The following is a 23,660-nucleotide window of genomic DNA, read 5'->3' on the forward strand; positions in this document are numbered from 1 at the left end:
GTCAGATCTATGGGGTAGAAGCTGCTGTGGGGCTGATGGGGGTCATATCTATAAGGCAGGAGCTGCTGTGGGGCTGACGTGGGTCAGATCTATGAGGCAAGAGCTGCTGTGGGGCAGAGTTGGGTCAGATCTATGGGGCAGGATCTCCTCTGGGGCTGATGTGGGTCAAATCAATGGGGCAGCGCTGCTCTGGGGCACATGTGGGTCAGATCTATGGAGCAGGAGCTGCTGTGGGGCAGATTTGAATCAGATCTATAGGGCAGGAGCTGCTGTGGGTCAGATCTATGGGCAGGAGCTGCTGTGGGGCTGATGAGGGTCAGATCTATGGGGCATGGGCTGCTGTGGGTCAAATCTACGGGACTGGAGCTGCACTGGAGCACATGTGGGTCAGATCTATGGGGTAGAAGCTGCTGTGGGGCTGATGGGGGTCATATCTATAAGGCAGGAGCTGCTGTGGGGCTGACGTGGGTCAGATATATGAGGCAAGAGCTGCTGTGGGGCAGAGTTGGGTCAGATCTATGGGGCAGGATCTCCTGTGGGGCTGATGTGGGTCAAATCAATGGGGCAGTGCTGCTCTGGGGCACATGTGGGTCAGATCTATGGAGCAGGAGCTGCTGTGGGGCAGATTTGAATCAGATCTATAGGGCAGGAGCTGCTGTGGGTCAGATCTATGGAGCAGGAGCTGCTGTGGGGCACATGTGAGTTAGATCTATGGGGCAGGAGATGGTGTGGGGTAGATTTGGGTCAGATGTATGGGGCAGGAGCTGATGTGGGGCTGATGTTGGTCAGATCTATAGGGCAGGAGCTGCAGTGGGGCTGATGTGGGTCAGATCTATGGGGCAGGATCTCCTGTGGGGCTGATGTGGGTCAAATCAATGGGGCAGAGCTGCTCTGGGGCACATGTGGGTCAGATCTATGGAGCAGGAGCTGCTGTGGGGCAGATTTGAATCAGATCTATAGGGCAGGAGCTGCTGTGGGTCAGATCTATGGGCAGGAGCTGCTGTGGGGCACATGTGAGTTAGATCTATGGGGCAGGAGATGGTGTGGGGCAGATGTGGGTCAGATCTATGGGGCAGGATCTCCTGGGGGCTGATGTGGGTCAGATCTGTGGGGTAAAATCTGCTGTGGGGCAGATGTGGTTCAGATCTATGGGGCAGGAGCTTCTGTGGGGTTGATGTGGGTCAGATCTATGGGTCAGGAGCTGCTGTGGGGAAGATGTGGGTCAGTTCTATGGGGCAGGAGCTGCTGTGGGGCTGATACGGTTAAGATCTATGGAGCGGGAGATGCTATGGGGCTGATGAGGGTCAGATCTATGGGGCAGGATCTGATGTGGGGCTGATGTTGGTCAGATCCATAGGGCAGGAGCTGCAGTGGGGCTGATGTGGGTCAGATCTATGGGGCAGGATCTCCTGTGGGGCTGATGTGGGTCAGATCTATGGGGTAGAAGCTGCTGTGGGGCTGATACGGTTAAGATCTACGGAGCGGGAGATGCTATGGGGCTGATGAGGGTCAGATCTATGGGGCAGGAGCTGATGTGGGGCTGATGTTGGTCAGATCTATAGGGCAGGAGCTGCAGTGGGGCTGATGTGGGTCAGATCTATGGGGCAGGATCTCCTGTGGGGCTGATGTGGGTCAAATCAATGGGGCAGAGCTGCTCTGGGGCACATGTGGGTCAGATCTATGGAGCAGGAGCTGCTGTGGGGCAGATTTGAATCAGATCTATAGGGCAGGAGCTGCTGTCGGTCAGATCTATGGAGCAGGAGCTGCTGTGGGGCACATGTGAGTTAGATCTATGGGGCAGGAGATGGTGTGGGGCAGATGTGGGTCAGATCTATGGGGCAGGAGCTGCTGTGTGGCTGATGAGGGTCAGATCTATGGGGCATGGGCTGCTGTGGGTCAAATCTACGGGACTGGAGCTGCAGTGGAGCACATGTGGGTCAGATCTATGGGGTAGAAGCTGCTGTGGGGCTGATGGGGGTCATATCTATAAGGCAGGAGCTGCTGTGGGGCTGACGTGGGTCAGATCTATGAGGCAAGAGCTGCTGTGGGGCAGAGTTGGGTCAGATCTATGGGGCAGGATCTCCTCTGGGGCTGATGTGGGTCAAATCAATGGGGCAGCGCTGCTCTGGGGCACATGTGGGTCAGATCTATGGAGCAGGAGCTGCTGTGGGGCAGATTTGAATCAGATCTATAGGGCAGGAGCTGCTGTGGGTCAGATCTATGGGCAGGAGCTGCTGTGGGGCTGATGAGGGTCAGATCTATGGGGCATGGGCTGCTGTGGGTCAAATCTACGGGACTGGAGCTGCACTGGAGCACATGTGGGTCAGATCTATGGGGTAGAAGCTGCTGTGGGGCTGATGGGGGTCATATCTATAAGGCAGGAGCTGCTGTGGGGCTGACGTGGGTCAGATATATGAGGCAAGAGCTGCTGTGGGGCAGAGTTGGGTCAGATCTATGGGGCAGGATCTCCTGTGGGGCTGATGTGGGTCAAATCAATGGGGCAGTGCTGCTCTGGGGCACATGTGGGTCAGATCTATGGAGCAGGAGCTGCTGTGGGGCAGATTTGAATCAGATCTATAGGGCAGGAGCTGCTGTGGGTCAGATCTATGGGCAGGAGCTGCTGTGGGGCACATGTGAGTTAGATCTATGGGGCAAGAGATGGTGTGGGGCAGATGTGGGTCAGATCTATGGGGCAGGATCTCCTGGGGGCTGATGTGGGTCAGATCTGTGGGGTAAAATCTGCTGTGGGGCAGATGTGGTTCAGATCTATGGGGCAGGAGCTTCTGTGGGGTTGATGTGGGTCAGATCTATGGGTCAGGAGCTGCTGTGGGGCAGATGTGGGTCAGTTCTATGGGGCAAGAGCTGCTGTGGTGCAGATGTGGGTCAGATCTATGGGGCAGGAGCTGCTGTGGGGCTGATACGGTTAAGATCTATGGAGCGGGAGATGCTATGGGGCTGATGAGGGTCAGATCTATGGGGCAGGAGCTGATGTGGGGCTGATGTTGGTCAGATCTATAGGGCAGTCGTTACAACAACGTGCAAGCATGCCAGCTGATGAATGTCTGCAGTTCACAGCTATTGGCCAGTGCATTCAGTCACCAGGTTTACCACTGCATGACCATAGAGCAGTACTTTCAGCTGCAGGTTCAGACAGCCTTTCTGATTGCACTGGAATAGTTTAGAAGTAGGGGAGCAATCATTCCAATAATATCTCTATCAATCAGCTTTGCATGACAAAGTAGAACAAATAAACATTCATGATGGGAGGACCTGTTTGTCATTGGGTGGAAACCTCTGCAGAAGCATGTTTAGAGCATTATTAATCAGTAGAAGGAGATGTTTGGTTGATTTTTACTTAGTAAATCCAGCAAGAAGACCAAATGAAATATCGTGAATTGCTCAGCACTGACACAATGATGAGTGCAGGAACAGAAGGTGATACTTTTTCAGAGATGTTGCAGCAAACATTGACCACGTTAGCCTGATATAAATTGAAATAACGAGGCCTTTGCTCCTGACAGGTGCTGCAGTGAGATTTACCAAGAAGAGCAAAGATGTAGAAAAGATCTGCGCTTGGCTGCGTGAGGAAGCCAAACTGCAGGCTGAGCTTTCAGACACAGGCGCTACTGTGGAGTGGATGAAGGATGGGAAGGAGCTCAAGGCCAGTGAAAATTATGAACTGCAAATTGTGGGGAAGAAACACACCCTGAAAATTCACAACGACTCAATGGATGATGCTGCAAGTTATCAGTGCATCTGTGAGGGGGATAAAATGCTCTATCAGCTTTCAGTGAAAGGTATGTGACAGTCTGGGCTGTCCTCTTCCTGCCCAGGGCCAGCAGACTGCATTCACCTGACTCCCCGACAGTCCAGCTGTTGTCAGACAGCATCTGGGGTGTTTTCAGTGGCTGTTTTGACTTGAACTGGCCAATCTGCTTTGTAGAGCCATTTGATTTCTGTGTTCTGTCCTGTGATTCGTCCCTAAGATATAGAGGAAATCAAGGGAAAGACAGGAAAAAGAGCATCCCAGCCTTCCTGCTCTTCTGTCAGGGTGGCCACAAGAGATGATGTCAACATCTCTTTTTGTAGCAGTGATCCCAAATGTAGAAAACACCTGTGAAGAGTCACAGGGACTAAATTGATGGAGAGCAGAACTTCCTGCCAAGGCTTGTCAGCTAGTCTTAATTTTGCTTTTCTTCTCTCTCTTTGTCATGTTAGCATAATATTTCATACTGGCAGGTCTGCCCATAGAATTAACTGGCACAGGCTGCCCAGGTAGGTGGTGGGATCCCTGGAGGTGTTCAGGAGCTGTCGAGATGTGGCCCTGATGGATGTTATCAGGGGGCATGGTGGGGTGGGTTGGGGTTGGAATCAAAGGAGGACCCCCATGTATTTCATCGGGAAGCACTACTGGTAATAAGACCTTTGGAGCAAATCCTGGTAGGGCCACGCTCAGCTGGTCCAGTCTGGAGGCTGTTTCTCCTTACTGCAGTATCTGCAGTGAAAACCAGCAGCTGCTTTTGTGTGGTTGGGCTCACATCCAGCAGTGGTGATGGGACTACAATGATGAGACAGTTCCTGAAAACATGAATGAAATTTGACTGTATGATAGGATGGAGTTAAATGTATTGACAGGATCTCAGTCATCCCAGTGTCCATCAGCTGGCTCTCGAGCTCCTAAATACAGGCATTCTGTAGAACGTTGTTGAATTTGTATTATACATGCGTGTTCTTGGAACTGCAGAACAAATGCATGCATAATCCAGACTTTGATTTTAGCAGCTCTGACTGCGCTGTCTCAACAGACCCAACTCAGTTGTGTGCGCTGTTTTAAAATGATATGTTAACAAGAAGTTGGAAAACAAGCTCAATTACCCTCAGTAAAATAGGACCATGGCCTTAGGCTTAAACTTTTGGCTAAGACAGTGGTGAGATTTTGAATCTTTGAAGTCAATTATTCCACTGTGTGTTAATAGGGGCCAGTTTTATCATCTAACTTTTGCACTCCAATTAATTTCCATAAAGGAATTCTGTTTTTCTTTTCAGTCCTAAGTGATATCTCTATCTTTTAGGCTCGATTTGTTTGCCAGGGGATTACAGTGCAGTAATAGATACCCCCTCCATTGATTTCCTTCTAGTTTGCTTGTTCCAATTCTTTCCTCAGTTTTCCTATTTTAGACATTTTCTTGAAGCCTTGGGCTTCTTCCTTTGGCTCTGTCCCCTGTCCAGTGTATGTCCTTCAACTTGTGGAGATAAGGTAATCTGGCACGTGGTTTATAAAAGCTGCCAATTTGCCAGCTTCTGAATTAGAATCTAGCAATTAGAACTAGGACTAAACGTGCACGTTTGATCTTATGATAAATGAATGCCTCATGGTCACCAATGTCCCTGCAGTTCTTTACCATCATATGTATTTTGTGTCTTCATATTTTGTTTCAGCACTGGCAAACTTCGTAATCAAAGAGACAAGTGGAGGAGTAATCAGGGCCGTTGCTGGAAAACAAGCTGAATTTGTTTCTGAGACCTCTGAAGCCAATGTCATGGTGAAGTGGTACAAAAATGGCAAAGAAATCAAGACCAGTAAGAAATTCACAATGGAAGATAAAGGGAAACTGCATAAGCTTGTGGCTTCAGCTGTAACGAAAGAAGACGAGGGAACATACATCTACACAATTGGAGATGACACTCTGATTTTTGATTGGAAAGTCTCAGGTAAGTTTGTGAGGCAAACATAGGATCACAATGCATGTAAAGCACTTCAGACTTAATTCATTTTATTTGTCCAATGCTGTGGGTTTCCAGTATTTAGGACAAAGATTGCATAGCTCTATTGAAGCAATTCTGACCTTCCTGTTGTCCCTATGCAAATCCACAGTATGAGCAAATAATGTAACTGTGTTGTGATGAATTCAAGACAGCCTTAGCTCCAGCTGGGGCTGGAGTCACGACTTGAGCCCTGACATCTGGGCTTCATTCATCTAGTTCATGTATTGCCTCAGCACTTACATCATCTTTAAACCTATGACTGAAATGGTCCTAAGTTATTAGCATGGGAATCCTGTCTCCTCTTTGGACAAATTAAACTCCACATTTGGAGAGTTGAGTGTCTCCTGCTGTACCCGAAGGACATTGTGATCTCTGAGGTGTCTCCCTGAGGTGCTGTAAGCACAGCCATTAGCTCATAGTGCAAGTAAAGCACTGTTAGGTCAAGCCTGGAGGAGTAATGCTTGTCACTGACATGTTCCTGTTCAGGGTGGAGCTGGAGGGTAAAATAACACAAGAAATTGTCATTGAAATTCAATATCTGTGAAATTCAGCTGGTTGCATTCACAGAACCTGGCGTTAAGATCTGTTTTCTGTTTTATATCTTGAGCCTATTTTCCATAACCCAGTCCTCATTTATGAACTGAAGCTCTACTGAAAGCCTTTCGCTGTGTATGCTCATGCTGCAGTGCAGCGCTTGTGACCTTTAACAGCACATTCACGTTCCTCTGATCACAGGATCCTTACGGTTGATTAAGACCCTCTAGTCCGACTGCTCACCCATCACCACCGTGATGCTCACCATCAGCTTAGCTAAAAACTCAGCAGAGATGATAGATCAAGCACAACACTGGATTTGGGGTGGCTAGAGATTCCTAAGATATTGAAGGATTGCTTGCAGGTGGTGTTGGTTCAGGTATTCACCCTGCATCCCACCTGCTGTTCTGTTTGGTTGAGAATCATGCATTCTGCAATTTCACTTTGTAATTCAAAGACCCTGGCTTTATCTGTTGAAAAACTGATCTAAAACAAGCCAAGAAGACTCCGTTGGAACTGGTTGATGCAGAACAAAGGCATCCCCAAAGGACAAGTTGCACTGTTTGATGAACATTATTGGATGAGAGCTAAGCTAAGATTTAAAAAGTTCTGGGGCTGTCTCTGAGCATCAAATACAGAGGAAGCCTGCATGATTCCCTGAGAATGGATACCTCCTACTTTGGTGTAGGGTTAAGGGAACACTAGCAGTAACTCCTATCACAAAATGTCGCATGGCTCAGACAAAATGCCATCAAGAGGGCTTAATTAGGAGCACCAAATGGTCGCAAGATGGTCTTAGGGCAGGGAAGTAATCTATCTATGTGATATTGATTGATGCTATTAGTTCTTAACAGCTTGACTCTAGAAGGACTGTTGTTCTTTGGTCACCTAGTTATAAAAGAATAAATGGCTCCTGTCTATTACAATTTTTAACGCATTTTTTGTTCACTGATGCCATAAATGTTCCTGGCATAGTAATTGGCCTTGGTATATTCAGTGACTGAAAGCAACAGTTGTTGCTCTAAGAAATGCAGTACAAAGCTAGGTCTGCCTGTAGCTGACAGCCATCAGCTTGCTCCTCAGGCAGGTTCTGTCTGTGTATGGGAGATCACAATGTGAACCACTGATTGATCAGCTGAGGCAAGTGTGGGGTCAGCTGTGGGAGCACAGGTGAAAGTTATGTAGCTGTGCTCCCTGGAGGGGTGGAGTTCGACTCCACCTCCTCTGAGACCTCATTTAAGGGCTGACCCTCACTGAGGCAGCATCTCTTGGAGATTGCTCACCAGGGAGGATCACCTCAGCTCTGGTGAGTTCCCTTTTCCTTATATCTTCTGTATTTCTACCATTTTGCTTGTAATTGCTATCCTTGTTAATACCAGCATAGTTATTGCCAATACATTTGGCAAGCCAGGCAGGAGCCACTGACTTGGCATCTAGAAATATAAGGAAAAAAAAAAAAATGTCCTTTGTGTGGAAAATCTTTAATTGGTACAAGGGGGAGAAGACCACCCCCTTAGGGACATGCCTTCCTGGACAAATTCCAGGTTTTGAGGCGTCCCCATATTACCAATTAGCAACAATTATTGAACAATGGGGCCCTTTAAGAGTACCAAATAACATGGACGCCTATTGTCTAACTGATTACTTTCTAGGACTACAAAAAGATATCTTAATTATAAAAGAAAAGCGAATGGCTGCATCTATGGCAGCTTGGCCATTATTAAATGCTTTAAATCGGGCAGAGATAAAATCAAACAACATTGCACATGAAAATGAATTGTTAAAGGCCCGTATTGAAAAATTGGAGGGTGAGATCAATCTATTGACAGGAAAAAAACCGTCATTTTCTTCCTCCAACCCTCAAATTAGATACATTTCATTTAATGACGATCAAGATCCTGAAGAAATGAATCAAAATAAGATCACTAAATCTGATCTAGAAAAACCATCTGAGACGGACTCGCTAGAAGTCCGTCCAGTAATAACTCAAAAAACAAAGAAAATTCAAGATCGACCAGCAGGAGTGCCTCCTGATCAATGGCCCCCTGCCAAATCTGTTTTACATGTAACAGCCCGTCCATATACGCCTACTGAACTCATGGACCTAGTGCAACGATTTAGGCAAAGGCCAAGGGAAAGTGTTCCGGCTTGGTTATTACGGTTATGGGATTCAGGGGCAGATAGTGTACTGGTTAGTGGCCCCGAAGTATCTAAGTTGGCCACAATAACAGTACATCCTGCCCTTCGGCAGAGACTGTATGCTGGGACTCAGTTCCCTGAAGAAAACCATTCAATTGTAGAATGGATAATGGCTGCTTGCCGCATGGTGTGGACAAATAAAACTGACATGCCAGTAAACACAGGGATGTGGTCTTCTATGGAAGACCTTCAAAATTATATACGCGAATTAGGTATGAGAGAGGCTATCTACGAAGACACATTCGATAGCCCTGATATGGTTAAATTTTCTGCGGGAATGAGGGACCTAATTTTACAGTAAGCACCCTCTCATATGTATGGAACCTTGGTTTCCATACTTAATCCAGTAGTATCCGCAGAGGCAGTAGTCCAACAAGCCGCCCAATTGGTAGCAGACCTCGGAGAAACTGAGCGTTTACGAGCTAAGCGCAATATCAGGGTGATTGAGGATGCCGAGGCTTTTCCAATAGTGCGAGCCAGAAGATCGGCCCCGCGAACTTCTCGGGCAGGACCTGTTAGGGTATCCCGGAAACAAATGTTTAATGATCTGCTCCGGACAGGCGTTCAGTTTTCAAAAATTGATGGGCAGCCCAATCAGGTTCTCCTTCAGTTGTGGAAGCAACTGAAGGATGAACAAAAATTTCAGAATAAACCCAAAAGGCCAGGGATAAGATTTATAGAGCGGCGACCAACAACAACATGGAATTTAGAAGATTTTATAGTTCCAAATAGGAAAAAGAAGCCACCTCAGGTGCCTCGGGTTGTGACACCGGAGGTATCGGAGGTAAAAGACTTGAATCTGGCTCAGTTCATGGCTTGACGAGGGATGTCAGTCCTCCTAGGGCCTCTAGACGGGACCGGAGGCCCTATGTGGAACTGACGATATACTGGTCCCGAAAGAATATACAGAAGGTTATGGCCCTAGTTGATACCGGGGCAGAGACATCTATAATATATGGAGACCCAACTAAATTTAAAGGTAATAGAGTGATGATTGGAGGTTTTGGGGGACAAACCATTCCGGTCACCCAAACCTGGGTAAAACTGGGGGTCGGGCGTCTTCCACCACGGGAGTACAAGGTATCCATTGCCCCAATTCCAGAGTATATATTAGGAATTGATATCCTGTGGGGTCTGGCTCTCCATACAACAGTGGGAGAGTTCCGATTGCGGCAGAGATGCATTAGTATCCGGGCAATCCAGACAATATTGAGAGGCCATGCAAAACATGAGCCTATTTGTTTGCCGAAGCCACGCCGGATTACTAATGTGAAACAGTACAGACTCCCGGGTGGGCAGGATGAAATAACAAAGACGGTGCAGGAATTAGAAAGAGTGGGTATTATAAGGCCTGCACATAGCCCATATAACTCCCCAATATGGCCAGTGCGAAAACTGGATGGAACATGGAGGATGACAGTAGACTATAGGGAATTAAATAAGGTCACGCCACCTGTTCATGCGGCTGTACCCAATATTGCCTCCCTAATGGACACACTAAGCAGGGAAATCAAAACATATCACTGTGTCTTGGATTTGGCGAATGCATTCTTCAGTATTCCAATCAGTGAAGAATCGCAAGATCAGTTTGCATTTACATGGGAAGGGAGGCAATGGACTTTGCAGGTCCTACCCCAAGGGTACGTACATTCGCCCACTTTTTGTCATAATTTAGTGGCACGTGATCTGGCTAAGTGGGAAAAGCCAAATAATGTCAATTTATATCATTATATTGATGACCTCCTGTTAACATCCGATTCGTTAGAGGCGGTGAGACAAGCAGCAGATTTGTTGATAGCTTACCTGCAGAAAAGAGGGTGGGCTATAAACCCACAGAAGGTGCAAGGTCCGGGGCTATCTGTAAAATTCCTGGGAGTAATTTGGTCCGGGAAAACCAAAGTACTACCCAGTGCGGTAGTAGATAAAGTCCAAGCGTTTCCAGTCCCTACAACATCAAAACAATTGCAAGAATGTTTGGGTATATTGGGGTATTGGCGCTCCTTTATACCTCATTTAGCTCAGCTATTAAGGCCATTATACAAGCTTACAAAGAAGGGTCAATCATGGAATTGGGGAAAGATAGAACAGGATGCTTTCCAACAGGCAAAACTGGCAGTTAAACAAGCTCAGGCGTTGGGTATATTTGATCCGACCCTCCCAGCTGAACTAGATGTTCATGTTACTCAAGATGGTTTTGGCTGGGGCCTGTGGCAACGCCAGAGTTCTGTTCGAACCCCCATTGGATTCTGGTCTCAGGTTTGGCACGGAGCAGAAGAACGATATAGCATGATTGAGAAACAGTTATTGGCTGCCTATTCGGCATTACAAGCAGTAGAGCCGATAACGCAAACAGCAGAGGTCATAGTTAAGACTTCATTACCAATCCAGGGGTGGGTGAGAGATTTGACTCACCTTCCTAAGACGGGGGTGGCCCAAGCACAAACGGTGGCACGATGGGTCGCCTATCTAAGCCAGAGAAGCAGTCTGTCTTCATCTCCACTTAAAGAAGAACTACAGAAGATCCTAGGCCCAGTGACGTATCACAGTGATACATCAAAAGAACCGATGGTTGCTCCACCAGAGAAGAGTCCCGTTCAGGAAGGAAGATATCCTATTCCTGAAGATGCCTGGTATACGGATGGGTCCAGCAGAGGCAACCCGAGCAAGTGGCGAGCAATAGCATACCATCCCTCTACTGAGACCATCTGGTTTGATGAGGGGGATGGTCAAAGCAGCCAATGGGCAGAATTGCGAGCCGTGTGGATGGTTATAACTAAAGAACCTGGTGACGGCGTCCTGAACATCTGTACAGATAGTTGGGCTGTGTACCGGGGGCTCACTCTGTGGATTACGCAATGGGCTACCCAGGAATGGACTATCCACGCCCGACCGATTTGGGGTAAAGACATGTGGGTAGACATTTGGAATACGGTCAAACACAGGACAGTATGTGTCTACCATGTCTCTGGTCATCAACCCTTGCAGTCACCAGGAAATGATGAAGCTGACACACTGGCCCGAATCCGATGGATTGAGAATTCACAATCTGAAAATATTGCCCGTTGGTTACATCAGAAGCTACGGCATGCTGGACAGAAGATAATGTGGGCAGCTGCTAAAGCATGGGGGCTGCCTGTACAACTATCTGATATCGTTCAAGCATGTCAGGATTGCGATGCTTGCTCAAAGATGAGACCGAGACCGTTGCCTGAAACAACATCCCACATTGCTAGAGGATATAGTCCTCTTCAGAGATGGCAGGTCGACTACATTGGGCCCCTCCCTCGGTCTGAGGGGGCGAGATATGCCCTGACCTGCGTTGACACTGTAAGTGGACTGCTGCAAGCCTATCCTGTACCAAAGGCAAATCAAGCATACACAATTAAGGCACTTACTAAACTGATGTCTGCATACGGGACACCTCAAGTTATCGAGAGTGACCAAGGGACTCACTTCACTGGAGCGATGATACAGCGCTGGGCAGAAGAAAACAACATTGAATGGCGATTCCACCTGCCATATAACCCAACAGGGGCAGGCCTTATTGAACGTTATAATGGTATCCTTAAGGCTGCCCTGAAAACAGACTCTCAGTCCCTGCAGGGGTGGACAAAAAGATTATATGAAACCGTGCGGGACCTGAATGAAAGACCTCGGGATGGCAGACCCAGTGCCCTGAAAATGTTACAAACTATATGGGCCTCCCCTCTTAGGATCCAAATTACAGGCACCAATAATAAGGTAAAACCGCAGGTTGGTACTGAAAATAATCTTCTGCTCCCTGCCCCTGAGAATTTAGAACCGGGAATCCATAAGATAAATTGGCCTTGGAAGGTGCAGGTAGGACCCAAATGGTGTGGCCTACTTGCACCTTGGGGGAGATTATTGGAGGTGGGAGGTTCAGTCACCCCCTCGGTGATAGGTACATGGCCTACTGACATCGTGGTCAATACTCCGGCCTTTATTGCTAAAGGAACACCTATTATGTCCCTATGGCAGATCAAGACTCCTCCTCTGGTGCCAGATATAGTTATACAGCCACAGATATCTGGCCAGAGGGTATGGTATCGGAGGCCGGGACATAATCCAGTACAAGCAGAAGTATTGACCCAAGATAAGAATACGGCCTGTATCTTGCCCTGGAGGGCGGATCTTCCCCTCCTAGTACCCTTGAAACATCTATATTACTCCCCTTAAGATTGATTCTAAGCCTCTAGGACCATTACTCTGGACTGATGAAACGCAGACGGACCTGCACTTCAAGATGATTTGTCTCCGGTAACATCTATCAAGCACTGGCCCATGGAAGATCATAAACACCCATCCAATCATCATCATTTGAATAATATCAACATCTAATGCGACGGGAGATTGTATCAGCGTCGTGATTGGGTCTCTGTAATAAGGGGAACTCACCTAATCATTGGTTCACGTTGTGAAGGGGTGGAGTGTATGGGAGATCACAATGTGAACCACTGATTGATCAGCTGAGGCAAGTGTGGGGTCAGCTGTGGGAGCACAGGTGAAAGTTATGTAGCTGTGCTCCCTGGAGGGGTGGAGTTCGACTCCACCTCCTCTGAGACCTCATTTAAGGGCTGACCCTCACTGAGGCAGCATCTCTTGGAGATCGCTCACCAGGGAGGATCGCCTCAGCTCTGGTGAGTTCCCTTTTCCTTATATCTTCTGTATTTCTACCATTTTGCTTGTAATTGCTATCCTTGTTAATACCAGCATAGTTATTGCCAATACAGTCTGGATGGAATGAAGGGCATGAAATACTGATGTGCTCATCAAACGCTGCTTGTTAGCTTAGAGACAAGGTGTTGAATTGGTTTGTTCATGTATTGCAAACAGGTTACTTAGCTGCCTTCATTTTAGCTTCAGAAGAACATGTGCAGAATACAGAATTGATTAAAAGAAATAAGAACTGTCTGCATAGAACTTACTCTTTCCTTACACAGGAGAATCAAGCACATGTTTGTATGTGAGTACCTCCAGAGGTGAAACTTGATCCCCCAGATGTAATGAGCAGAGACATTACAATCAGTTCTAACTGTATCTTAATGCTGTGCTGAATAAGCCTGAGTCAGGATGTAAACCACTTTCTCTTTTTTTCTTCAGATGAAGCCATTAATTTTGTCAGCAAGTCCAAAACGACTCCAGAAATATCAGTCAGTCCTTCTGAAGACCTGGAGCTGGTGTGTGAGGTGTCAGCTGCAAGCGGAGCTGTCGTATAGAAGAAAGATCAAATAGAGGTGAAGCAGGACCAGAGGACAACCATCATCTCCCAGGGGACGCACCGCAAGCTCATGGTCAAAAATGTGACCCTGAAAGACCAAGGGAGCTACAGCTGTGAAACAAAAGATGACAAAGCAACATTCCAAGTGAAAGTCAGAGGTGAGAAAATGCTTGGAATCCCAGAGATAAAGGAACACTTCATTTTGTGTGTCTTGCATTTGGAGGATCAACTTACAGCCTCTCTGGTGCAAAACATTTTGGCTATAGGACTTTCTTTGTCATCTAGTGTCATAGCAACACTTTTCTACATGTGCTTTTCCATCCAGGAATGAATTACTGCAACAAACAATAGGCAAGGAGGGTAACTTGTGCAGCTCTTGTAGTCAGCTGGTGTCTGCAGGGTTACAGTGCAAGAGCACACCAGGCATGCAAGGAGTGAGAAAAGGGGAGGTGTTTGATGAGATCTGGTTACAAAATTTGAATGACACAATGAGGTGGAAAATGCCACTAATCAGACTCATAAATGGCCTGGGTTGCAAAGGCCCACAGTGCTCATCCAGTTCCAACCCCCTTCTTCCTATGTGCAGGGTTGCCAACCAGCAGCCCAGGCTGCCCAGAACCACATCCAGCCTGGCCTTGAATGCCTGCAGGGATGGAGCATCCACAGTCTCCTTGGGCAACCTGTTCTAGAGGGCCATTCCCTTCTGATTTACTGGAAATGTAGAGAGACATCAGAAGAAACAAAGAGAAGGGAGGAGGTTCAGCAGTGCATGCAGGTGTTCTAAATCTCATGTCCAAATCTGCTATCAGACTGCGAAATGTTTAGATTTATGATATGATATGAAATGATATGCCTATTCATTTCCCAAGGCAAAATAGAGGGGAAAGTATTTTCCTGTCTTAATGAGGCATCATGATGGTCCCTGTGAAGGGCAAGTATAATGAAAATGGGGAACTGGAGTAAGCTCTGCAGCAGACTACAGCAAAATGGTGTGACTGTTGTGATGTCCCTGCAGAGAAAGAAGACGTGTTTACAAACAAGGACAAGGTACAAAAGGAGGTGAAGGCTGCACTGACTCAAAATGCCACGCTGAGCTGCGAGGTGGCCCAGGAGAAGATGGAGGTGAAGTGGTACAAGGAGGGGAAACTGATCACCTCGAGCAAGAAGTTCAAGGTGGAGTCAGAGGGCAAACAGTGTCGGCTGGTGGTGATCCAGGTAGAGAAGAAAGATGCAGGGGAGTACAGCTGCGAGGCTGCTGGCCAGAAACTCACCTTCAAGATTCATGTCACAGGTGAGAGAGAACACATTTTGGCCTTTCATTCTAGAATGTTTTAGAAAACGGTCATTAGTTTGTAAGTTTTCCCTGCTATGCTTAAAATTTTTGGAGCTGAACTTTGGGGTGGTTAATTTCTGATGAGGAAATTGAACAAATTATTCTAAATACAGTTGTGAGGCAGCTCCATCTTTTAAAATCTTCAGGAATTTCCTTTTGCTGTGGGAATGAGGCCATAGACAAGAAAGTTCTGATTGCACTTCTCCATTCCCACGTGCCTGTACCACTAGAACAACTCTGCAATGCAGCTGCGTCTCAGGAAGTTTCAGAACAGGGGCTTTGTGTCAAGCACTAGGGGGTGTGCTCTATGTAACATGTTTTTGTCTTGGAAGGGCTCATTTAGCATGGGAGAGAATACTACAGGAATGTTTTGTATAAGTTGATGTTTTGAAGACATAAGTAAATGGCAGCTAGGGGACGAAAGAGTCATGAGAGTCATACAAGAAGCATCACAGAATGCCTTTTGTTGGAAGGGACCTGGAGGATCATCCAGTTCCAATCTCTGTCCTGGAAAGGAACACATTCTTTGAGACTAGGTTGCTCTAACACCCATCCAGCCTAGACTTGAATGTTTTCAGGGATGGGGCATCCATAAATTGCACAACTTCTCTCCACATCATTCTCTTGGGGCATCAGACTGGGAGAACTGATTCATTTTTCTGACTCCTTCCCCAAAACCTGCTCTTCTTTCAAGAGGCCAAACTAATGTATCTCTCTCTTTTCAGAGCCAGAATTTGTATTTACAAACAAGGAGAAGGTACAGAAGGTGGTGAAGGCTGCAACAACAGAAAATGCCACGCTGAGCTGCGAGGTGGCCCAGGAGAAGATGGAGGTTGTCATCAATTTATAAGCAATGAGCCAATAATGTTCCAATTATAAACTTTTATTAATTGTAGCGGGTAAAACAAAAAGGCAATTCAGCGCTGGGCGACAGGGGGATTATTGTTCCTCCAACTGCCGCGCCGTCCCGTCCCTTGCAACTTCTTTTGTATTGTCCATCCCGAGCGTATTGTCCTTTAATTGGTCGGTTGTGATCGTGCGACTTGGTGTGTCGTTCCTTGGTTGGTCCTTCCGTGGAACTTTGTATCCATCGGGGCGCGCTTTGCCTGTAACTACGCAGAGTACACAATCTACCCATAAAATTAGAGTGTTCTGCAACCTTTGTGGCCTCCATATTCCACCATTATATCCCGGTCCTAATGAACAAGCACTCCACCACAATGCTACCACATCCCGGTCTTAATGAGCAAACATTTTATCACAGAGGTCAAGTGATAAAAGGAGGGGAAACTGATCACCTCGAGCAAGAAGTTCAAGGTAGAGTCAGAGGGCAAACAGCGTCGGCTGGTGGTGAGCCAGGTGGAGAAGAAAGATGCAGGGGAGTACAGCTGCGAGGCTGCTGGCCAGAAACTCACCTTCAAGATTCATGTCACAGGTAAGACAGGTGTTGTATGAAATACAGCAGAGAACAGTAAAGTAAAATCTAGTTTCTATTATACTGCACCTGGATCACTGTAGTCTGTGCTGAGGTTTTTTCCCTAGACTTGATTGCCTGGGTTTGTAGAAAGTATTTGGTTTCAGTATGACACAAAGACCTGTTTCAATCTGTCTGTAGAGCAATAATTAGTAATATATGTACAGTGGAAGCAATATTCAAGATATTATTCAAATCTCTCCTGTGCCTGAGATCCCAAACTGTAATTCTTGTTCACCTAAACATTTGACTAAGATAAGTATGTGCAGTGAGGCTGGAGTGCATGTTCTACGTGCAGCCTTTCATGGCAGGAGAAGCAGGAACTTCTCCTAGTAGTACACTGCCTTTTTACTATGCCTTTATGTTGGAGGCTGCATCTGGATAGGTGAGTCTGCTACTCACAGTAAGAGACCTGGTAGAGCTGCCTATTGCCAGAGCTCAAAGTAAGATAGATATCTGCAAATCACACACAAAGAACAAAGGACTGCGTTGGTGAGCATATTTCCTTTGTGCCTTTGACAGTCACAGTTGTGGCAATGGTAGAGGCCATGAGGAGTCTGTTCAGGAAGCCAGGAGTACTGTTCTGGGTCATGAAAAGGCAGCCAGTGGTTTGACTATCACATGTTTATGTGTTTTGATGTTTCACAGTGGGTCTTAAGTAAAAGGAACTCAGGTTTTGGTTGCCTGCAGGACAGATGTTCTTTTGGGTTCAATATGTTTGCATAGTGACTTGCAACCATGGGACTGGTGTTCAAGGACCCTCTTGGTTCCTTCAGTTCCTAGGTTCTTTCTTGCCTAGATTTGACACTTTGTTTCAACAGAAGAGCTGATATTCTCTAGTGAAGGCTATTAGTTTGGGCACAAGTGGTAACCTAAACCTGTTCCAACCTGTACATACAAACCTGCAAGTTGGTCTCATTTCGGTCCCTCAGTCAATACTTTTTCTTTTCTTCCCTCAGAGCCAAAACCTGTGTTTATAAACCAGGAGCAGGTGCAGAAAGAGGTGAGTGCTGCCCTGGCAGCAAGTGCCTTCCTCAGCTGTGAAGTAGCACAGGATCCAACCGAAGTAAAATGGTACAAGGATGGAAGACTGCTTGCCTCCTCCAGAAAGTTCAGAATGGAATCTGTGGGCAAAACACGGCGTCTGGTTGTGGAGCAGCTGGAGAAGAAAGATGCTGGAGAATACATCTGCGAGGCTGCTGGCCAGAAGATGACCTTCAAGTTGGAAACAACTGGTGAGCATTCGCTTTGGGAGCACTAAGCAGCTTTTTATGTGGCTTAGAGGAAGACTGGCTGTCTTCTACCCTGTGGGCATGGAACAGCCACAATTCCCCCCGGAACAACATCAATGACCCACACCACAAGTTGGATTCTCCTTTTTAATGTAGTGGTAGCGAGGTGAAAATCTGGCTGTGGAATATTTTTGACTAAGGAACTTCTACTTTAATTTCTAGATGCGCTGAATTACCCTCTGGAGTGTCTTTCTGAATATATAAGCAACCATGGGTGACTATGATCCTGATTTATATCTAGGTTCAGGCTTACTTTTTCAGTTAGGTTAGATCAATAGCTCCAGAGAAGATAGGGAAATACAGCAGTTCACTGATACCATGTGTCAGAAGAATGCAGCTCAGTGCTGGGCAGTTTGCTGCTTCATTCCCTCTTACAAGTTGCACCCAAGGCTGGAAAAGACCACTGAGATAGCTGAGTCCAACCCAGCCCACCCTCACTGGACTTACTAACCACGTCCCCAGTGCCACATACCCGTGGCTCTTGAGCACCTCCAGTGACTGCGGTATATCAGCGTGGTTGCTTCAGTTGTGGGAGTTTTCAGACACTGGCTGTTGTTCTAGCGAGACAAAAAACCAAAACTGATGGAACAGTGTCTATACAGGAAGCAACTGGCTGTCCTGATGGCTGCCAACAGTTTTACACAAGGTGTGTCATGCAAGCTTGCATGAGTCTGGTTTAAAAACTTGCTGTTCTGATGGAAGGAGAGGATGTTGGTACAGGATAACTGTGGGATTTGTGCTCTCCCGACATCCAGTTGCAATCACAGCTTATTGTTGCTATAGAAAACAGCTTCTCTGTAGACAAATTGAGTTAGTTCCAATAAGTGGCTGAAGCTTTAAGTGATCCAAGGTGAAGCATGATCCAAACTGGAATTTAACTAATTGTAGTAGGGAATCCAAGCCTTAATGAGATGAGTTATTTAAAATATGAGTCCTCCATCTAAAACAGCATTGAACTCTTACTCTGGTTTATGATAGAAGTGAGAGTTTAACAGCAGAAGTCTGAAGTTATGCTCCATATTTCTCATCACTCAAGAGAATATTTGAATATATGAATTCCTTTGGCTATGTTAGAGCTCATAATGAGGTCAGCTGATGTTCTTTAAATGCTCGGAGTCTAGCAATGTGGGGAAGTGGACTGCTATTTGCTGTTGAGCTTTAGGCTAAGAAGCCTGATTTTAGAGGACTGTGGACTTCCCCTTTCCCTTCCCCTCTCCTCCCCTTCTCCCTGGACTGATCCCACATGGTTTGAGAATGATTTCAGATCAAGGTAAATGAGGAATCGCCGTGTGAAAACCTGTTGTTTTACTGCACTATAAGAGACACTTAGTCAAAAGACAAGTGTGTGTTCCAAGCTTGAGATTGCAGGAGATCCTAGAAACAACTCAGCTGCTCAAACCTGCAGTCTGGCTGAATCTTTTATTGTCAGTTTTGGTCAGGAGGAGATGCTTGAGTAAGACAAATAAAAGGTCACGGGTAAGTTGGTCCTTCTTGTGATATACTTCTAGGCTTTCATCAGGGAGAAGCTTAATTAGTCCAAATAATCATAGCAGAAACCACACCAAGAGCATGAGAGTGAAATTTATACTTTCTTGACGTGAAGGAAAATTTTACCTGGTTCTGCCATTCCCCAAATATTTGTTTCCTTATGACAAGAAGAACTTTGCAGAAGTAATTTTTTTTTTCAGTCTTGCGTGCAACACAAAAAGGGGTAAAATCTAGGAGGCCACCTGAAATGTTTTTTCCATCTGGAAGGATCCATTTAACAGCACCCATGGACCTGGTTATGAACAAAACTAAGTTCCCAACTAAATCCACATTCTTCTTTCTCCTTCTCAGAATTGCCTGTGAAAATCAGCAAACCATTGGCAGACAGTAGCGTCATTGAGAAGGACAAGGTCACATTTGAGTGTGAGCTGTCCAGGCCCAACATGGACGTCAAGTGGTTCAAGGTATGGCATGTAATGGTATTTTCCTTTCTGACTTCTCTGGAAATGAATGAGAGCCTTTAATTTCACTTCCAAGGGATGCGAGTCTGAGCTTTTCCTTGATAGCTTTTTCACTGCTCTCTTTTCTTTATGCTCTTTTATTTGCCCAGATCAGCACTCTTTGTTATTATGTCCTGAGTTCATTTATCAAGTTGAAATTGAAGTTTGTTTTGGTTTTATTGTGAACTTTTTAGGTCATGCTGCACAAAATATTGTTGGTTGAACTACAGTACAGTCTTGAGCTTCAAGTCTAACACAGAAATTCTCAGCCGGGATTTTGTAGCCTTGTTGTAAACTGGGTTTTTGGGGTGAAATCTCAGTTTTCTTTGCACCTGACAGTGTGAGAATTTGCTCTGGCACTTTGTGTACCTCCCTGGTGCTCAGCTGTTCCTTCCCTTACTTGGGGATAACGTCATTTATTCAAGGTGATGTCCAAACAGGCTTGTTAACAGTCCTCCGCAGTGCTTTAAGCTGTCATAGGTCAGCCAGAATTTATGCATGTTCTATAGCCATTCCTGTGAAAGACAGAACTGGTTTCCTTTTTTTTTTGTCTCAAAGCTTGCTTCATGAGGCCTTCCTGATGATAAGACTCTGACTGACAACTGATCAGTATCCTGGAGGGTGGATGGTGGGCGTCAATGTGCCATAGTGTTTCTGCTTACAATTGCAAGGGTAAACAGAAACAGGAAGAGCAGTCTTTCTCGGGGGTGCTGCTCGAAGGAGCGGACCACTGCAGAAGGCGATAACGCTTGTGTCCGGCAACAGAGACCCCCTCTTCCTTCCTTGCTGGCTCATCCGTGGCCAGGAATATCACAAAAGCTTTTTGTAAATCACCTTTCAAGAAGTGTTTGCCTGTTTGTTCAGAAGTTTGGTATTTCCACCCCAAAAAAAATGCTGAGCTGCAATTCTCAGACTTTGAAGAGGAAAATTCCCGCCAAACGGGGGATAAAAGGCCCTCACTAAACTGGGGACTTTGGAGACAAACTCCCGAAGACACCTCTGACGGAGAATTCCCTGAGGGGAAAACTTCGTCGGAAGAACCCCCGGGACCGGCTTGCTGCGGAGCTCCCTGGCTGTCTCCCGTCCCCCGCGGTGATCAGACGAGTTCCTGAGATCAACGAACCTACTGTGTACCTCGCTGGACCCACGGTGGTGACTATCTCTTTTGCTCTCTGCAAAGACTCCTTGCTTATATTTCCTACTTTCCCTATCGCCTACCTTCCCTTCCCCGTCTCCCTAAAAACGCCTAGGACGTTAATAAACTGGTTGGACCAACATTTGAACCGTTGCTTCTTAATCTCACGCCGGGTATACACATATTAAAGAACCTTGCCTCCCTCCTACAAATTGGAGCGAGACATTTTTATTGGCGTAGTCGGCAGGATACCCGCCGTGAGAGTGTTGTCCTCCCAGATACAGTCTAAAACTTTTCTGTGTGCACCTCCTGGAGTTGCAAGGAGCGGTAATTTAGGTAACTTAGATGTGAGCACCTCTCCAGGAAGATCGCTCCATATTCTGAAACTTTACTGTATTACGTGTGCATCTCTCGAGGACATATGTCGTGTGCCTCCTCGGGAAGACTATTTTGAATATTGAAAGTTTTGTGTGTGCGCCTCTTGGGGAAGTTAGGATATATGTGCCTCTCCAAGAAGTTTGTTGCTTTTTGAGAAAACTTGAAGTGTTTTGTAACTCTTGCAGCTTGAAACTTGAAGTTCTTCTGGTCTGACAGGGTAGCCAGGAGTGAATTGGGCGTTAACGCTTTCTTTGCAAGTGTTGATTGGTCTTCTCAGTCTTTTGTGTAGGGAAGAAGTGCTTTGAGTAGTTGCTGGATTTGTTTTGTTAAGTGCTTGTCTCTCTGAGGAGATAAGGGGTCACCTCCCTCTCCCCCAGTGTAGATTTTGTTGCCAGTAGATTTCGTTGTTTATCTAGATAATGAGTGATAGTATTGCCACCATGAAAAGTGAAGATGTGTTATTTGACCTTTTAGAAAAACATGGTGCTCGGCCCTCTTTATCAGGGGTAGATTGGGCACGACAAAACTGGCATAACTTGCAGAGCGTTTCAGACCGTATTAGTGTTCTGCAAAGGAATGCTCATAGCCGGGCTGGAAAAGGCAAATCGTTTATTTGTGCAGTATTGGGTTCTGCTCTGGTTGCTGCTATAGAATTCCGAGACCAACAGCTTAAAGCAGAAAACCAAACCATAGGATCTCTGCAAGAGTTAGTCCAGACTCTGCAGAAACAGACAGAGGAGCTCAACAAGCAATTAGAATATGAAAAACGCGATGCGGCTCTTTTACTAGAGGCTCTGAAGGAACAATTAAGGTGTAGGGATACTACCGACACTGTCGTTCATAACTTGCCTCAGGAAAAGGTCTATCCTTTAGAAGGACTGAAAGAAATAAAGTCCAGGCTTAACAAGTTAGAGGACTCACCAACCCACTTGCGTCCGTTGATAAAAACCGAATATACCTTTGATAACAGTGAGGATTTGGACCCTCAAATGAATGTTAAAGAAATTCCCTTCTCTGCCACTGAATTAGCAAAGCTGAGAAAAGAGTTCAGCCGCTCTCCAAAGGAATCAGAGACAGAGTATGTATGGAGGGTTAGTCTCACTGGTGGAGACCAAATACTGTTAACTGAAAAGGAAGCTGAAGGTTATTGGGGACCGGGAGTGTTTTTAACTACTGGTAACAACCGTGCTCCCTGGTCCCTAACACAAAGGGCTGCCTATTGGGCAGGTGGTCTTAACCCTTTAGAAAGGGGAGACCCTCTTGCCATTATTGGAACAGTTGATCAATTAGTAGAAAGTGTTCAAAAGGCTGCTTGTCTCCAAATGATGTATGACAGAAAACTGCAGCCACATCATGAATCACCTATGATGATGCCTGTTGATCCTGAACGGATGACTCCTTTAATCAGGGGGCTTCCAGAGTCACTGAAACCTATTGGTATACAGCTACAAGGAAAGATACAGGCTATGCCTCAGGGAGAAAGAACGCGGGCAGCATTAGAAGGATCAATAACCTCGAACCATCTGCAATCAGGATATAAAGCATGGACATGGGGGGAGGTTGCCCAAGAATTAATTAACTATGGGAGAAAATATGGACCAGTGATTTCTTCCACCAGTAAATTTGAAACAAAAGGAGTGAGGCGCGCAGTGGCCAATTCGACCCCGCCCCCTTCCAGACTAGAGAACCACGAGTTTAAAGGGGCCTCGCTTTCTATGAAACCGAGTGGGCGAAATATAGATCATAAACGTAATAATCTTTGGACGCTAGGTTGGCAGAAGGGCATTCCGCGAGACTTAATGGATGGATTATCTACCGACAGGCTAGAGAAGTTAGTTAATGGGTGGCCGAACCAGAAGCTCGAAAAGAGCAACACTGTAATTCCGAGTGCCCCTTCTTTGGAATCAGTCCAAACACTAGAGCCACAGGAAAACTAATGCCTTCGCTCCTCTCATGTGAGCGGGGGGGCGGAGGTTGGATGTATATTAGAAAGCTCACAACAAAAGGAAACGACCTGTTAATCACATGCATTGTTGAACCTAGACTAGTTCCTCTGACATTTCTGGTAGATACAGGAGCACAAATTTCGGCTATTAAAATAGAAGACGCAGACCGCGCAGGCGTGGTTCTGTCTCGCAGAAAAATGTTTGTGGCAGATGCAATGGGCGGCATACATTCTCAAGCCATGGCAATAGTGAGGTTGCGATTGCCTGGAGAGGAAGCAGTGCAAGAGGTCTCCATGGTTGTAGGAAAATATCCTCTTAATTTGTTAGGGCTAGATATCCTGAAGGGTAGGAGCTGGACAGATGACCAGGGAGGGAG

At 46.3% G+C, this 23,660-nt stretch overlaps 1 protein-coding gene across 1 annotated transcript; it reads left to right on the forward strand.

The window, feature by feature from the left end:
- The first annotated feature begins 21,757 nt into the window (after positions 1 to 21,757).
- On the forward strand, positions 21,758 to 23,341 carry LOC146755865 (uncharacterized). The gene has a single exon (XM_085525084.1). The coding sequence runs from the start codon at positions 21,758 to 21,760 to the stop codon at positions 23,273 to 23,275; it is 1,518 nt and encodes a 505-aa protein (XP_085381210.1). The 3' UTR covers positions 23,276 to 23,341.
- The last annotated feature ends 319 nt before the right edge of the window (positions 23,342 to 23,660 follow it).

Source organism: Coturnix japonica, chromosome 29, assembly GCF_054131305.1.
Source record: "Coturnix japonica strain WE chromosome 29, WE-NBRP24, whole genome shotgun sequence".
NCBI lineage: Eukaryota > Metazoa > Chordata > Aves > Galliformes > Phasianidae > Coturnix > Coturnix japonica.

Excerpts from the sequence above, each read along its gene's own strand:
- LOC146755865 (XM_085525084.1), top strand. The coding sequence starts at position 21,758 with ATGAGTGATAGTATTGCCACCATGAAAAGTGAAGATGTGTTATTTGAC.